A 15,488-nucleotide genomic window follows, 5' to 3' on the forward strand; every position below is an offset into this window, starting at 1 on the left:
ATACATACATGCAAACGTACTGGTCTCCCCTCTCACTGAGTTATTCAAGCATAATTCCTGCCCTCTTTAGCAAAACCGAGTAGCTTACCTTTTCTACTGAACGGATAACTCTAAAACATGGCTTATCTGAGGACTTTAGACGTACCCCATTACTAACTCTCGTTTGATTTTACATACATTTCAAGCGATTTAGGCGACCTTATTCTTCTTCGTCTTATTTGGCACAAAACCCGTTAGTCGGTTTGAACCGAGTCAACAGAAAACTTTGCCAATTTCCTCTCTCCCTTGCGGATTTGCGCCAGTTGTTCATCTTGAGTGCAGGCACATCCTTCTGCACTTGGTATTTACATCCATTGCGAGCGCCCTTGCTTCCGTGATCCATCCATTGGTGCAGAGTTGAAGCAACCTCCCATACCAACATACCCAAGTCGGCATAGTTTTGTGAATATTTTTATATCCATGTCGATAAATAGCTCTTCTCGGTACACGTCGTTCACGCGAAAAGGGCCATAGTTTTATAGAGAGCCTCCAAGACCTTATAAAATCATAGAATTATCTAGACCCTATCAAACCTCAAAGACTCCAAAAGCTAGAGTGATCTAGGCAACGCAATTCTTTATCATGAAACCCTTACACTGCTTACAACATTATGAAACCCATCATTTTCCTTGTCCTTTAGCCAACAGCATGTGACCAACCGAGTTGAGTTATTACAACGACATCATAACGCCATGAAGCGCCGACGCAGCATAAAAATTCCATGGGCTGTTGGCACGGCACCGCCGCAGTTGGAAAATGTCCCTTATAAATACGAATATCACACCAAATGCGATAGTCTAGTCTCCTTGATGCGCTGTATGCTGCTGTTATGGCTGATCATGGCCGCAATTTTGCTGGTAGGCGTTGAAGCGGAAGGCTGTCCACCCTCAGAGGCGATATTACCATGTCGTTGCTCGCTGCGCGGCAAGGAGATACAAATATGGTAAAGCTTAGAGACATTAGCTTTCCCACCACTTTCCTACTAAAATGTTATTGGCCTCTCTTCCCACTAGGTGCTCTCACAGCAATTTACCCCAAATAATGGACGGCATTAAAGCGGTTGAACGCAACATTAAAAGTCCTATCGATGAATTGGTGTTGGAAAATAATCAGCTGCCGGCATTGCCTGGGCGCTTCTTTGGCACGCTACAGATTGTGCGTCTTATGTTGCGCTATAATAGCATCGAGCGCGTCTCCAATGGTTGGCTGAATGAGTTGGAGAACCACTTGGTGGAAGTTTATATTGTTGAGCCACAATTGCGGAGCATACCGGTGGAGAGTTTGAATGGCATGATCAACATGATCGCAATCACCATACAATCCGACGAATTGAAGCATTTGCCAGACTTCTCGGGTTTACTGAGTCTGACTTATCTGAGCGTGCAAAGCAAATCGTTGGCAGAGTTACAACCACACTGGTTTCGTCATTTGCCGAAGGTACAAAATATTCACATCAATGGCGGTCCGCATTTAATACGCCTGGAGGCGGGCACTTTCGATAGTTTAATTTCGCTGAAGAATGTCGATCTCAGTCGCAATGCACTTAACTGGATACATCTGCGCGCACTCAGCCGTCTGCCGAATTTAGTGAACCTGAAGATGTCCTACAATGAGATTAGTGATGCGGGCATGGTGGGGCGAATTGTCAAGGACCTTGAAAACTTGAAGAAGCTGCGCTTGGATCACAATATTATCAACATTGTGGAGGATGGCTCTTTTGTAGATTTGCCACACATGTCAGAGTTGCACTTGAATGACAATCGCATCACCGAGATACAATATGGCGCCTTCTTGCGCACGCCCATGCTGAAGACCATCTATCTGCATAACAACCATATACGACGCATACACCCCGAGTCATTTTTGCAGGCCTCTGGTAGCGGCGTGGAGACCATTTACGCGTACAACAACGAAATTGAGCATGTCGGCGTGCTGCGTTCATTGCTTGAAGCTCTGCCGTCGCTCAAATTTCTGGACATGAGCAACAATTATCTAACTGATGTGCCATTTGGCGCGTTGCGTGGTCACGGCACACTGGAGCAGCTGCACTTGAACAACAACCTTCTGCGTACAATCGAACGTGATGCGCTGATGGCAATGCCAGCTTTACGCGAGCTACGCATGCGCAATAACAGTTTGTCCAGCGAGCTGCCAATGCCTCTTTGGAATCTGCCTGGACTCAAGGGTTTGGATTTGGCAGCAAACAACTTCCGTACCGTGGACTCATACCTATTGAGCGGACTACCTTCGCTGCGACGACTAGACTTAAGTGAGAACGGTTTAGTAAAGTTCGACCCTACAACCTTCATACACAATCCCATGTTGGAGACATTGAACATATCATATAATGAGTTGGCTACGATACACCCAGCTACGTTTCGGAATTTGAATAGGCTCTTCGAGGTGGATGCAAGCTATAATCTGCTGACGGACATCATACCTGGTCTACCGAAGATTGTGGAACGTATTTCGATGCGCGGCAACACCATTTCCACACTACCCTTCTCCATTGGCAAATCTCTAAGTCTGCCTAATTTGCGCATGCTCGACCTGAGCGTAAATCGTTTGGAACAACTACCAAAGTACGGCTTCCAAGGCATGCCCCAATTGCGCGTGCTTAGCCTGGCTAATAATAGACTACGCTCGCTGGATGACACCGCATTTATTGGTGCGGCACGCCTTGAACTCTTGCACCTGCAGGACAATGGGTTGACATACATTGATGATCGCGCCTTGTTGCCGCTCTCCGAGCTACGTAATCTCAACCTGCAGGGCAATAAGTTGGACTCCATCACCGACAACATGTTCTCGAATAACTCGCGTTTGGAACAGCTGGATCTGTCACGAAATCTTATACGAACCATAGCACCGGCGGCATTTGAGGCGCAGCGTTCACTGGAGTATCTGGATTTATCGAGTAATGCGCTATCTGACATGTCGGTGAGCCTTTCAAATCTGGTCAATCTGCACGACATCGACCTGAGCTACAATCATATTACGCGCGTGCATGCAGATGTCGTCTCCTCCTGGCGCAGTGTAGTGGAAATACGTCTCTCCAACAACCTCATTGTTGAATTGAAACACGGCACTTTTCGGAATTTGCCCAAGCTGCAGTATTTGGACTTGTCGAGTAACGAAATAAACTCGGTAGAGCCGGGCGCCCTAAAACATTTGCCAGATTTGCAAGAATTTGTATTGGCGGACAATAAACTGGTGGAACTGAAAGACCATGTTTTTGAAGATTTACCCAACTTGCTGGCCTCGCACTTCCAATACAACACATTGCGTTACATTTCGCCTGATAGCTTCTTCAACTCACCGTCGATGGTATTCTTGAATTTGTCAAACAATAATTTCCATAATATGGAAAATATAGGACTGCGCACAATGCGGAATCTCGAGGTCTTAGATCTGTCGACGAATGGTGTACGCATGGTTAATACGATGCCATTGAAGTCATTAAATTGGTTGGTCGAGTTGAAGATGGACAACAATGAGATATGCAAGATTCAAGTAAGTACAAACTAGCTGAAGAGCTAGATAGATACCAGTAAGGAAATTTGCGTCCCAAGAACTACAGAAAACCTTCTTTCACCTGAAATTTGTATGCCGAAAAAATTCTAAATACTTCTTCTTTCATTAGGGCGGTCCCTTCGAAACGATGCCGCGGCTTCGAGTGCTCTCAATGCGCAACAACCGGCTCCGCACAATCAAGGAACGCACTTTCCGTAACTTACGTGGCAACATAGCCATACTGGATGTGGATGGTAAGTACCGTTTGCGCACCTAATTTTAATAAATTCTTTTTTAAATCTCCAACCCTTCAGGCAATCCCATTAACTGCTCCTGCGAAATGCAATGGCTCTCTGTCTGGCTGCAAGAGACCAATTTTCCATACCCTGGACCAAAATGTCAAGATGGACGCCTGTTACGTGCTTCGCGTATCGACCGAAGTCTCTGCTCCCAATTCGAGGACACCAACCAGCGTACTGGTACTGCAAGTGGCAGCAGTTTTAGCAGCGACAACTCTAATCACTTGCCGCTGTTGAACGAACATGGCGACATTTTCCAACGCGATTTTCAGGAGGATTTCAACGATGAATGTGAAGGAAATAACATTCCACCTGGCGAACGTCCACTTGCTGGTGAGAGCGAATACTTCTACGATCAGTATGTCGACTATACACCGTCTAACGAGACGAGCTCGGCCACAGACGCGCCAAGTACGCATACGAACGCCGCAAGTAACTCAGTGCTGAGTACACAAAAGAAGCCGCCCATTGCTTCAAATGTTGATTTGAATAATACAATTTTGAATACCAACTATTTCAAGAAACCGCCCCCACAACCTGGTGGCACGCAGGCCAGCTCGCCTTTCACTTTTTTTGGTTATCCCATACCGGCGCTTAGCTTGGGCCGCTTTTTTGGCACAGGACAGCGTGGACGCAAGGACCGTGGTGAAAAAACTAGTACTACTCCAATTCGACAAACAACTGCCAGTTCCACTGAAAGCGTCTTAGCGACACTGCCAGCCACACATCGAATGCACACGCCGCACAGCAAAGTGCGCATGTACCAACCGAATAGCGCTGAGTTCGAGAAGTATTTGAATCAGCCAGATTCCCAATATCACGATGTGTCCGCGCGAAATCGACAAACTACCACAATAGCAGCCAGCGCTGACTCCAGCTCAGATGAGGCGACCAGCAGCGAAGCGCCGAGTAGCGTCTTCAAAACCGCCTTTCGTGAGCCCACAAGCGTTGAGCGTGGCGGCTTTCGGCCGATAGTGCCAGAGCACGTGGGGGGCTTCATGCCTGTGCATGATCCCTCAAAGCGTCGAGGCGTAGTGGAACCCATACCCACGCCAACAAAATACACAATGAAGCAAACGGAACGCAACTATGTGCCGATGGTGCCGGTACATGCGTCGGAGGGTGAACGCAGGCAACCAAGCAGACTGTCGAACTTAAGGGCGACAGTTGCACCTGTGCCGACTACTGCGCTGACAGCAGAAAATTCTGCCAGTGAGGAGTTCGAGACGCAAACTTATTACGTAACCGAAAACTCAGTGGAATTGACCACACCGGCGCGCCGAATAACGCCACCATATGCGGTGACAACTGCGCCAACAGCCACAACCGTTCGACAACAGACACTGAGGACTACAACACCTAGTGGTGGCCGCGATTTGTCTGAACCAACTACCACACCAAGCACTTTTTACACTACAACAACACCCATGACACCCACAGTAACGCAAGCGCCTACTTACGGTGGTTTAGGTGGGAGTGATGCATTCAACACCGCTGAATTCTACGATGACCTGGAAGCACAATCCGTGGGCATGTTGAAACCACCACCACTCATCCAAACGACCACAGCGGAGACTATACTGTTGATACCACCGCCGGAGGAGCATGTCGAGCAGATCAAACGTCAATCTTGGGTAGCAAAGGCAGCGACAACAACTACAACAACGGCTGATAGCCTTACAAACGACGATCAGCCAACTACACCCGCTACTAATCGTCTGGTAAATGTATCGCCACGTCAACCGCGCCCGTCTGCTGGCCGTTCAATAATCACCAAAGTGCACACGCCACAAACATTAAATCAATATCTTCCCACTGCCGAGGAATATCATCGCACAACGCCCCACAATGATCAGGCGTATGTGGGTGCCAGCGCAGCAGGCGATGAATTAGCGCTACAACAACAACTGCTAGCGAATGCACAGAAACGTGACTACAATGCGCTCGAGGCATTGGATGCCGAGTCGGTCGATACAGCGGCGACAGAATATCAGCAAGTGGAGCATGCAGATCGCAAAGAAGGCATGGATTGGTATTATGAGAGTTTTAAGAAGCCACGTCCGGTGGCAGCCGCCGGCAGCAGTTTGCGTAGCAGCGCCGACTTTGTGCGCAATGCAGGAGCGGCGCGGGTGAGAGCGCGACGTCACGCGAGATATGGTGAAGTGGCAGGCAGTTCAATGGTAGTTTTATGTTTACTTGCAATATTTTTTTAGAGTTAAGCGTATTTTAAATGGCGTTTTAAGTTTATTTTCATGAAAGTACACTCCGTTTCACTTGAATAAGAATATACTTTTTTCAGCTGTTTTTTTATATCTTTACTTGTAGTCATCGGAAGAACTTCGCGGTCGCTCCATGATGGATTTTGAAGAACGGTGACGAACAAAAGAAAATAACTTTCAAGCTTTGCTTTCAAAATCGTGTCTCCTCTATAGGGTCAGCAAGAATATATAAAGCGAATAATATTGTTAGAGTGCGATCACACAGAAAGCCGAGCGAAGAAAGGCGGAGCGAAGCGGACCCCCAGGCTGCAAAGATACCACAAAACTACCGTCAAAAACAAGCAGCAAAAATATTTACTAAATTTTATTCAAAAGATTTGTTGAAGAATTCGTTTTTATTTTAATATTTTGATATCTTGTTTGCAGCGGCGTCATGAAACTGAAAAATTAATTAGTAAATTCAAAATCAAAAAGTGCTTTGCTTTCAGCTCGAAAACGCTTCTAGAAAAGCTTGCTGTATGAACACTTTCATATAACTCCAACAATTCGAAAGCTTCACTCCGCTCGGAACGGCTTCGTTCGGCTCGGCTTCGCTTTCTTTGTGAACGTACCCTTACCCAGTAGATAGTTTCAGGAGTTAAAAGCCCTTCCGAAAGGCCTTCTTGAGAGTCAAGAGGCCTTCCACTCTACATTCATTTCTCCTTTCTTTTTTTTTATGGAGTGGCACAAATTGAAGGGCTTCTTCTTTCGCTACCCATGGAAGGCCTTCCAGAATAGCTTTTATAGGACGTACTTCAGAAGGCCTTTCGGAGCAATTCTTTTAAAGTTGCTTCTTTAATTTATAAATATCATGGGTCTTTGAAGTATTTGCTTAAGGTTTATATCAAGTATGTGTTATTGCAACTCAAAATGTTAATTGAAATTAATTTGTAATGCTAAATAATATAAATTTATTCTTCGCGTAAATTGTAAATGGATAAGCCCTTCTAAAAGGCAGCACTTTTTTCAGCCCTTCTTGGGTAGGCCTCTTAGAATGGCTTTAATTAAGAAGGCCTACCTAAATTATCTTCTGGGTAGTCAATTTTATTAAAAATGTATTATATTCTTGGCGTTAACCCAGATATGCCGACGAGCTTGTTAGTTTTTTTTTAAGTTATAATTACTATTCGAGTTCATCAAGCTAATAAGTATTTTCTCGTGTTGCATACAAACGAAATTTTAAAATTATTTGCTTATTTTTTAATACTTCTTTTCACAATCGACTATTTTTTTAAATGAGAAGAAACGAGGATCCCCCTGTGACTACTAGTAAAGATACATTTGAATATGCACGATTCTTAAAGAAAAATAGCGTGCCTATTCGAGTGAAGTGGGGCGTATACACGTGCATACATACAAACATATGTACAACATGTATATACACATATATATGTATATCGTCGTTTAAAGTACAAAACCGCGTAACTGACATTTGCTGCCAAAAATTGGATCTGCTCACACAAGCTCTTGGATCAATCCTTATCCATTCGCCCTGAAATATACTAGCCAGAAATGCGATTCCTTTATAAAAAATATGAGTGGTTTTACTCTCTAGAAAATAATTTATGCAACCTCACATAAGCGGTTTTGTACTTTAAACGACGATTTATGTATATACATATAAGTATGTATGTATAAAAATTATGCTTTCATTTATTAAATTAATTAAGTACATAATATGTACTATATTACAGTACTTATCATAACTTAAGGGCACTCTCATATGCACAAAATTTTACCATATATCGTAATATTTTTTAATTTAATTATGTCTTTATAAAAACAAAGTATATTCTTTAACAAGAACCGAAATTAACCCTTTGTTATGCATGTACCAAATTTTATCATAGTGTTCGCGGTGCATTCGCCCTGAAGGAAAGATTGGTCCAATTGCTCGAAAAATATAGTCGTAGGCATTAGTAGTTTTTTATCTAGACCAACCTGAAAACCAGGCCAGCGTGAACAACCACACTATATTTTTATAAAAAAAAAATTAAATTAAAAAATATTATGGTAAATGGTCAAATCTTGTCAATATGTCAGTGCCGTAAAGTTATGATAACCATTATACATGCATACGTATGTTTATATGTATTAAATATAGATATATGTTTATTTCGTTATTTTCTGATATATTTATGCCAACTCACACTACTGTTACAAAATATTGTGCATAAAAGCAGAAGAGATTCGTTTACGCTAGAACTATTTAGACTTAGAAATCTCTATAAGTAAAAAATAATAATTAAATAAACTCCTTTCAACAAATACTTACGCATTTCACTCGGACCAAAAGAACTAAGACCATTTTTGTTATTAAAATTGATTTTTATTTTCATGAATTGTTACTAATTTTTTATTCCATGAATTAATTCATATTTTATATTAATTTCTTTCACCTCATTCTTCTCTTATTCTTATTCTTATAACTTCACAACTTTTTATAATAAAAATTTAAATTAAAATAAAACATTTTCAGTCCATTTTCTTACATATTTTTCAGTCTTCCTGCTTTATCCACTTCAATTTGTTTAATTCTATTATTAATACATTTGTAATATTACAATTTTCATCGTTCGATCTTCAAGTCTACCCAAAATTTAAACATTTAACATTTACGAACACTACCAATTCTCGCTTTTTAGCAATTAAAATACAAGCAAAAAATTAATATGTTCGATTTGAGACTCCGCAGCAACATTTTGGGCCGTAAAGAGCGGGTTAATGCATTAGTGGATTACAGTTGCGCTGACAATTACAAAGTTCTCATTTCCATAGCAAGTTTATTCTGAAATAAAAAACAATTTGTAAGGCTTAAAAATAATTTGTATTTTTCGTAAAATATTTAGGCTAAACAAAAAAAAAATATTAAGAAAATATATCAGATGGTAGTGCATGTTAAGAAAAAATTCAGCATTTTTGCTCAGTTTTGGGTATGAAAACGTCATCATTTAAATTTTTGAAGAGAAAAGTACTCTTAGATGTTACAATTAATTAGTTTTTAATTTACCTTACTCCAACGGTAGAAAATCCTCCTCTGCCGATATTTATCTGTAAAATAAAAACCGAGTTGAAATATGTTTTACCGAAGTAAATATATATATGCAATAAATCTACATATCAATTTAGGAAAAAATTGTTCAGATGGTAGTGCATGTTGAGTAAAATTTCAGCATTTTTTGCTCAGTAGTGGGTATGAAATTGTCATCACGATATTATACTTATGTACATACACTCGTGGCCACACAAACCGTACACCTTTTTTTTAAACATTTTGTAAATTAATAAAAAAATGTTTATTATAGCTCAAGCCACAACAAAAACTAAGAGGCGTATTCTTGTTTTCGTTCCAATCGAAAATCATGCAATTTCCCTATCACTTAGTATACAAAAAATCCAAATTTTCGATTCGTACGAAAACAAGGATACACCCCTATATAAATTAAAGTTTCAAACTTTTTAATAAAAACGTTTAGGAAAATTTCGGGTATGCAATAAAGTGCCAGTTTGCAGTAGCTCAAAGTTCTGATTGATTTTTCACAATTTTTTTCCATACGATGTTGCACATTTCGGCCATATAAAAGCATTCGTTACATGACGAAAACTACACAAGACCGTCGGAAAAAATAATTTAAAAATCATCGAAAATTTTGAGTCACTTCAAAACTTGCATATTATTATACTAAAATTAAATGCGCTAGTAAACTGCATACCCGAAATTTTCTTCAAACTTTTATAAAAAAGTTTGAAATTTTGATGAAAATTTTAAATTACTCAAAATTTTGAACAAAGCTTGAAGCATTCATTTGCATAGTTTTTTTTGCAGTTTGAACTATATTTAAAAAAAGATATTAATTTACAAAATTTCTCGAAATTAAAAGAAAATTTGTGGTAAGGTTTTCGTGGCCACGAGTGTACATAAATTTCTGCAACGCCTATGCATACTCGTTAACTCGCGGACATTAAAAAAAGTTTAGGTAATTTATGTAGATATCAAATAAATCTGTAAAATTATTACTTTTTCTATTTTTAAAAGTCAAATTTGTAGATATTAGATAAAAGAATAAACTAATCCTTTTTTGTTGTCTGCGACCGACTGTCTGCTATCTAGTGTCTACTAAATACATACATATGTACATACATACCTACCTACCATGAACGAAATACACATTTTTGGTATTTTTGGTTCATGCCTACCTACCATATGCGTACACACAAACGCACTAGGCGGAAATAGTGAGGTTAGTAAAACGCTAATATGCCGGCGCTGAAATTTTTCCACGCCTCATTTGCTTAAGTATTTCGCTAATAACTAACTTTAGCTACCATAACAACTTTTATTAATAAATAAAAATCAGTATAACCTCATTATGCATTAAAAAATTTCATTTCCTACAGCCAAGCGTTTGCTCTGATAAATCGATAATTTTCTTTATTCACTTACCTTCAACTCGAAAGCTACATACATATGTATATTTTTTAGTAGCAACGTTGAATATCTTTTAATTAAGCCTCCTTTGGCTGCTATATATACATATGTATATGTAGTATGTTAAATAAATTATTCTGTTGTATTAAATCACATCTTACTATGAGATTATTTTAACTTGACTGCGAGCATCGATGCGCACCGGGCAAAGGTCGACTAATGAAAAGATCTAAGTAACCGGAAAAGAATATTGAGGCAGGCAAAATGGTGGAAGTACAACAAAAAATGTCACCATATTTATTGCATGTGGTGAATAAGTGCGTTAATTTGCTTGGCAAAATGCAACCATGCAAGTGGTAAAAAGAATAGTTAAATTAATTTGTATATGTCTCTAGGAAAAAATATATGAAAATAAAGTCAGGCAATAGAATTTTTATTATTTCGATATTCAAAATTTTGGTTTTTAAAATTTTTTCATCTAATAAAATTAAACTTACTTAAAGATTTGTACATAAATCTTAAGTGTTAAGGCATTCTAGTATTCACGGAGCAGCAGTTCATTATTTTAACATAAAATAAAATATTTGGGGATATTCTCACCTGTCTGGTTATCAGGTTGAGTGGTTATATTTTTAACTCGGTAAATAAAATACACTAGAAAATAAAAAATTTTAACCAGATAACCTGATAACCAGACAGGTGTAATATCAGATAAAGCTAATTACAGTTACTATGTATAAATTTCTAAATTTCGAGAATTTTCATGGAAGTTTTTTGTTAAAAATACGTATCCTCGTTTAAAGTACAAAACCGCGAATCGTCATTCTGCAAAACCGTGTAACTGGCATTAGCTGCCAAAAATTGGATTTGCTCATACCGTCGCTTGGGTAAAAGATTGTCGTATGTTAATTTCGGTAAGTTGTGGGAAATCGCGATTGAAGTTTGGAATACAATTTTTGAAAAACGCGAAGATTGATTTTCTCCAAAGTCTCTGAAAATGCTACGAGTTCACAAAACTCTTAAATAATATAATTTTTAAATTTTATTGTTAATTAGTTTTGAGTTTATGAAGGATTTTCTTTAGTTAAATTTTGTCGTAAGCGCCATTTGTCCACAATTTGCCAGCCACTTTGTATGAAATACGACAAAATGTGATCAAATTTCTACTAAATTAACGACACTTTTTACTCAATATCTCGGGAACTAAAGGAGCTATACAAAAATGGAGAACACCATTTCTAAGATATTGATTAGTTTAATATGACTGCATCACTAACTAAATTTTTACTAAATTATCGAAAAAATTGTAGTCAATATCTCGGAAACTAAACGAGATATCTAAAAACTGATAACACCAATCGAAAGACCTTATTTCAAAATATATAACTGCATCTAAAACTAAAAATCGTCAAAATGGCGCTTACGACAATCTTTTACCCAGGCGAAGATATGCATTATTTCGGTTTTTTTCGTATGCATTATTTCGGTCTTTTATATGCATTATTTCGTATGCACAGTTTCCATATGCACGATTTCAGGGAGTCCATGAAAATGTGTCTTAAAAAATATTTGTTGTTGCATTTCTTCCATTTAAGCCTTCCATAAAAACACATATGTAGTGACTCAAAGAAAAGAACATTTTATTTACAGTAAGGCTACTTTCAACTTCTGTGGTTCACTAATAAAAGAGACAGATGCTTTGCATTAATGTGTTTCAGAAGACAGCCTAATTTACCTATGTACATATGTACATTAGACTGCATCACTCTCCATACAAAAAAAAATCGGTACTGTTTTTCCACTGGAATTATAAAATTATTGTATTTTAAGACGTCCACCACAATATTTCGGAAAAAATATTAAGATTTAAGCGAGCTGGACCGATTTGAAAATACCTCCAAAAATTAAGTTTTTTATGAATAAAAATAGTTTCTTAAAGATTTTTTTTTTAAAAAATCCCCTCAAATGACAAAACGGTTTAAGCTTAAAAAATGTACATAAAAATATTAAATATAAATAAAAAATAAGTTTAAACGGAATCGTAATAATGAGATTTTGGATGCTGTTTTTTAACTTTTTTTTAAAGATTGGTATAAGAAATACTTAATTAACTGACCCCAAACTCTTCCGATTTAGAATTGTGAGGTATCATTGGAAAGGTATTTTCTCACCCTTTTATTTCTTTGCTAATAAGCTCATTCATAGGATTAAGGAGAACAGCATTCAAAGTTGAATTAAGATGTGTTGGTATTTGAAAAAAAAAAAATTGGGAAACGAATGACCTTTTTTGTGCACATAAATAAAAATAGTGGGAAAATACCGTTCTACCGAGATCGCATAAGTTTAAATCGGAATAGTTTTGTCCCAATTATTTGCGTTTTTCGTAAATCAATCTTTGAAAAAAGTAAAAAAAACAGCATCAAAAATCGAATTATTACGATTTCGTTGAAAATATTTTTAAATATTTGTATGCAGATTTTTTAAGCCTAATCTGTTTTGTTATCTGAGGGGACTTTTTTCAAAAAGTTCTTTAAGAAACTATTTTTATTCATAAAAAACTCCATTATTGGGGGTGTTTTCAAATCGGTCCAGCACGCTTAAATCTTAATATTTTTCCGAAATATTTTGGTGAACATCTTATAATATAATAAACTTTGTAATCACTGCGGAAAAACCGCAACTTTTTTTGGTGATGCAGTCTAATGTACATATTTAAAGTAAGTTAAAACCAATTGAAAACCAAAACTCCACAGTTTACCAGGATGTTTTTGTTTTACCTAATTTTTGCTTACCTGCACGAGCTCAGCAAATTTTATTTTCTTAAGTGTCTTCGACAGTTTGTACCAAATGCATACACACGAAGATAAACTGTTTTTTTTTTTGGTTTTTAATTAGACACGAAGCGCTCAACCACCTTACATTTTTTCAAATGTATGCAAGTTTATTGCAAAATGAAGATTCTTCCATCATTAACAATATCGAGAAAAGAATTTCAATTCCGATTCAGCCACTTACCAAGCGAATAAAAATAACTGATTCGCGGAGTTTCCATGACAGTCGGGTATTATTTATGTATACCTGGCCACGATAGCTGTGTTCTCCAAGAACTCTCGAGGAATTTCTATGCTGTTATAACAACAATCCCTAAATATAAAAACAAAATATTAAAATTTGCAACATTTATTTAACTCTATAAACGTTTCAACTTAAAGTAAGTGTGATCATTATATATTTTTAATTTTTTATTTTGAAAAGCTTAAATTTCTATTTAAAATATAATCGAACAAATTTCAAATTGTGATTGCGGGCCCCAGTTATGGTATGCAATAAGCTTACAACTAATGCCATACACTTTTTTTTATTAAAAACTCAATTTGTAGTTTTTACGTGCAAATGCATTTAACTCACGACAGAAAAGAAAATTGAGCACATCTAATTTTAGTTCGTTCTTTTCTTTGTGGAAATGGTAACTTTCTTCACGTGTTTAATATAAGCGGAATATTTCTTAACACAACTAGTATTTAATGTACGTAGCTTAGAAGAACCGAGAAACGCTTATTTTTTTTTTGTTTTAAAATTTTTCAAATAAAACATTTATATATGTATGTGCATGTACATTCGTAAAGATAGTATATAACTTAATAATTAATTTACAATATAATAAAATCTAAGAATTTATATAGAACGGTAAGATTTTTACAAATGCTGATTTATGCCGTTTTAAAATTTCTCGCGTTTCTTAAAATTACGTTTCGAAGCGCACCGATGTAATATATCCGATATGTGCGATTTATGCTCAAAAATTTTCATCATCTGATTTTGTGCTTCATGTATGCCATCGACTATTATTTTGCTACGCTGTATGTTACCCTGCGAAATGAAAGGATATATGTACATGAAAATTAATAATTATGAAAGTACTTTTCTACGATGTTTTACAAAAGAAAGAAATTATAAAAAGATAATAATAGAGACTTGTCCAAACAATTTGATATGGGTTTGAAAAGTTTTCTTTTATGAATTTGCTTCTTAGTTTTCTACATATTTTATATCAGACTAAACTTTTTACTTCACTTATTTGCATTACCTTAAGCAGTTCGTTAATGCGCTCAATTTCCGGATTCTTCTCATGCGTTTCCATTTGCTTCAACATATTGCTCAACTGATCGTACCCATTCGATTCATTCTCACACTGAAATGCATGAATGCAAGAGTTTCATATAACATCAGATAATGTAAACATTAAATTCCCTCTTACCAAATCCTCCATTTGTGAACTTAAATGATAGATTTTCCAACCATTAATTTTGCCCATTACATTGGACTGATTTGCCAAATCAATAACCGTTGGACGGCGTTCTTCACGCGGTTTCACATCTGAGTATCGTTGAAAGTGATTGTTGGCCGTCTTCCAATTTTGCTTGTATGTCTAAAATATTACAACGAAATTTTAGTTAATCAAATGTTTGTAAATTTTTTTTAATTTTTCACCCAAACTTACATTTAGCAAAGTGAAACTCTGCGGACGTCGCACAGCAAATTCCGTTGGTTTGGCGTTCTCCTTATTGCCTGCGGTAGGAGGCAAGTTATTATTTTTGTGATTGCTCGTAATATTATGTGCAGCATTGGTAATAATAGCATTTGCATTATTACCATCATATTGATGCGTTGCCGAACTGTCAGCAGCGCCAGGCGCCATGGAGCCTTGTACGGGAGCTAGCAGCATACCACCGTTGCCACTTGCGGCAGACAGCTCATAGTTGTTATTGCTATTGCCGGTATTGTTGCTGCTATTCATATGAGTGACAGCAACCCCAGTCGCTGTTGGTGGTGGGAGTGTGAGTGAACTTTGACTATGACTCGAAAGCTGACTATCGTTACTGTGTAACGAGAAGAATAGAAAGGAGAGAAAGAAAAAGAGAAGGCAAAATAATGAATATGTGAAGTGTA

General features: G+C 37.6%; 2 protein-coding genes, 1 long non-coding RNA gene and 2 other non-coding genes across 6 annotated transcripts; 1 reads left to right on the top strand and 4 right to left on the bottom strand.

The window, feature by feature from the left end:
• The first annotated feature begins 491 nt into the window (after positions 1 to 491).
• On the top strand, positions 492 to 6,255 carry LOC118739338 (protein artichoke-like). Its single transcript, XM_036470601.1, has 4 exons — positions 492 to 982; positions 1,053 to 3,552; positions 3,683 to 3,806; positions 3,867 to 6,255. The coding sequence occupies exons 1-4, from the start codon at positions 732 to 734 to the stop codon at positions 6,062 to 6,064; spliced, it is 5,073 nt and encodes a 1,690-aa protein (XP_036326494.1). The 5' UTR covers positions 492 to 731; the 3' UTR covers positions 6,065 to 6,255.
• A 2,473-nt stretch (positions 6,256 to 8,728) lies between these two features.
• On the bottom strand, positions 8,729 to 10,774 carry LOC118739339. The gene is made up of 3 exons (XR_004993001.1): positions 10,554 to 10,774; positions 9,120 to 9,160; positions 8,729 to 8,897 (listed from the first exon to the last, which is right to left on the bottom strand). It is a non-coding gene; the product is annotated as an uncharacterized LOC118739339 (long non-coding RNA).
• LOC118740259 lies at positions 8,983 to 9,069 on the bottom strand. Its single transcript, XR_004993107.1, has one exon. It is a non-coding gene; the product is annotated as a small nucleolar RNA Me18S-Um1356 (small nucleolar RNA).
• Positions 9,243 to 9,329, bottom strand: LOC118740261. The gene has a single exon (XR_004993108.1). It is a non-coding gene; the product is annotated as a small nucleolar RNA Me18S-Um1356 (small nucleolar RNA).
• Positions 10,775 to 13,910: 3,136 nt separating the features above from the next.
• LOC118739340 (histone deacetylase complex subunit SAP130-like) lies at positions 13,911 to 15,437 on the bottom strand. Of its 2 annotated transcripts, XM_036470603.1 has the most exons (5): positions 15,192 to 15,437; positions 15,040 to 15,107; positions 14,797 to 14,967; positions 14,626 to 14,730; positions 13,911 to 14,408 (listed from the first exon to the last, which is right to left on the bottom strand). In XM_036470603.1, exons 1-5 carry the CDS (start codon positions 15,334 to 15,336, stop codon positions 14,259 to 14,261), a joined length of 639 nt encoding a protein of 212 aa, XP_036326496.1. In that variant the 5' UTR covers positions 15,337 to 15,437; the 3' UTR covers positions 13,911 to 14,258. The 2 variants fall into 2 exon arrangements, with proteins under 2 accessions (XP_036326496.1, XP_036326495.1); XM_036470602.1 differs by having other exon boundaries at positions 15,040 to 15,437.
• Positions 15,438 to 15,488: the final 51 nt, after the last annotated feature.

This window comes from Rhagoletis pomonella, unplaced genomic scaffold, assembly GCF_013731165.1.
Source record: "Rhagoletis pomonella isolate Grant_MI unplaced genomic scaffold, Rhpom_1.0 Rhpom_scaffold_00005, whole genome shotgun sequence".
In the NCBI taxonomy this organism is placed as follows: Eukaryota; Metazoa; Arthropoda; class Insecta; order Diptera; family Tephritidae; genus Rhagoletis; species Rhagoletis pomonella.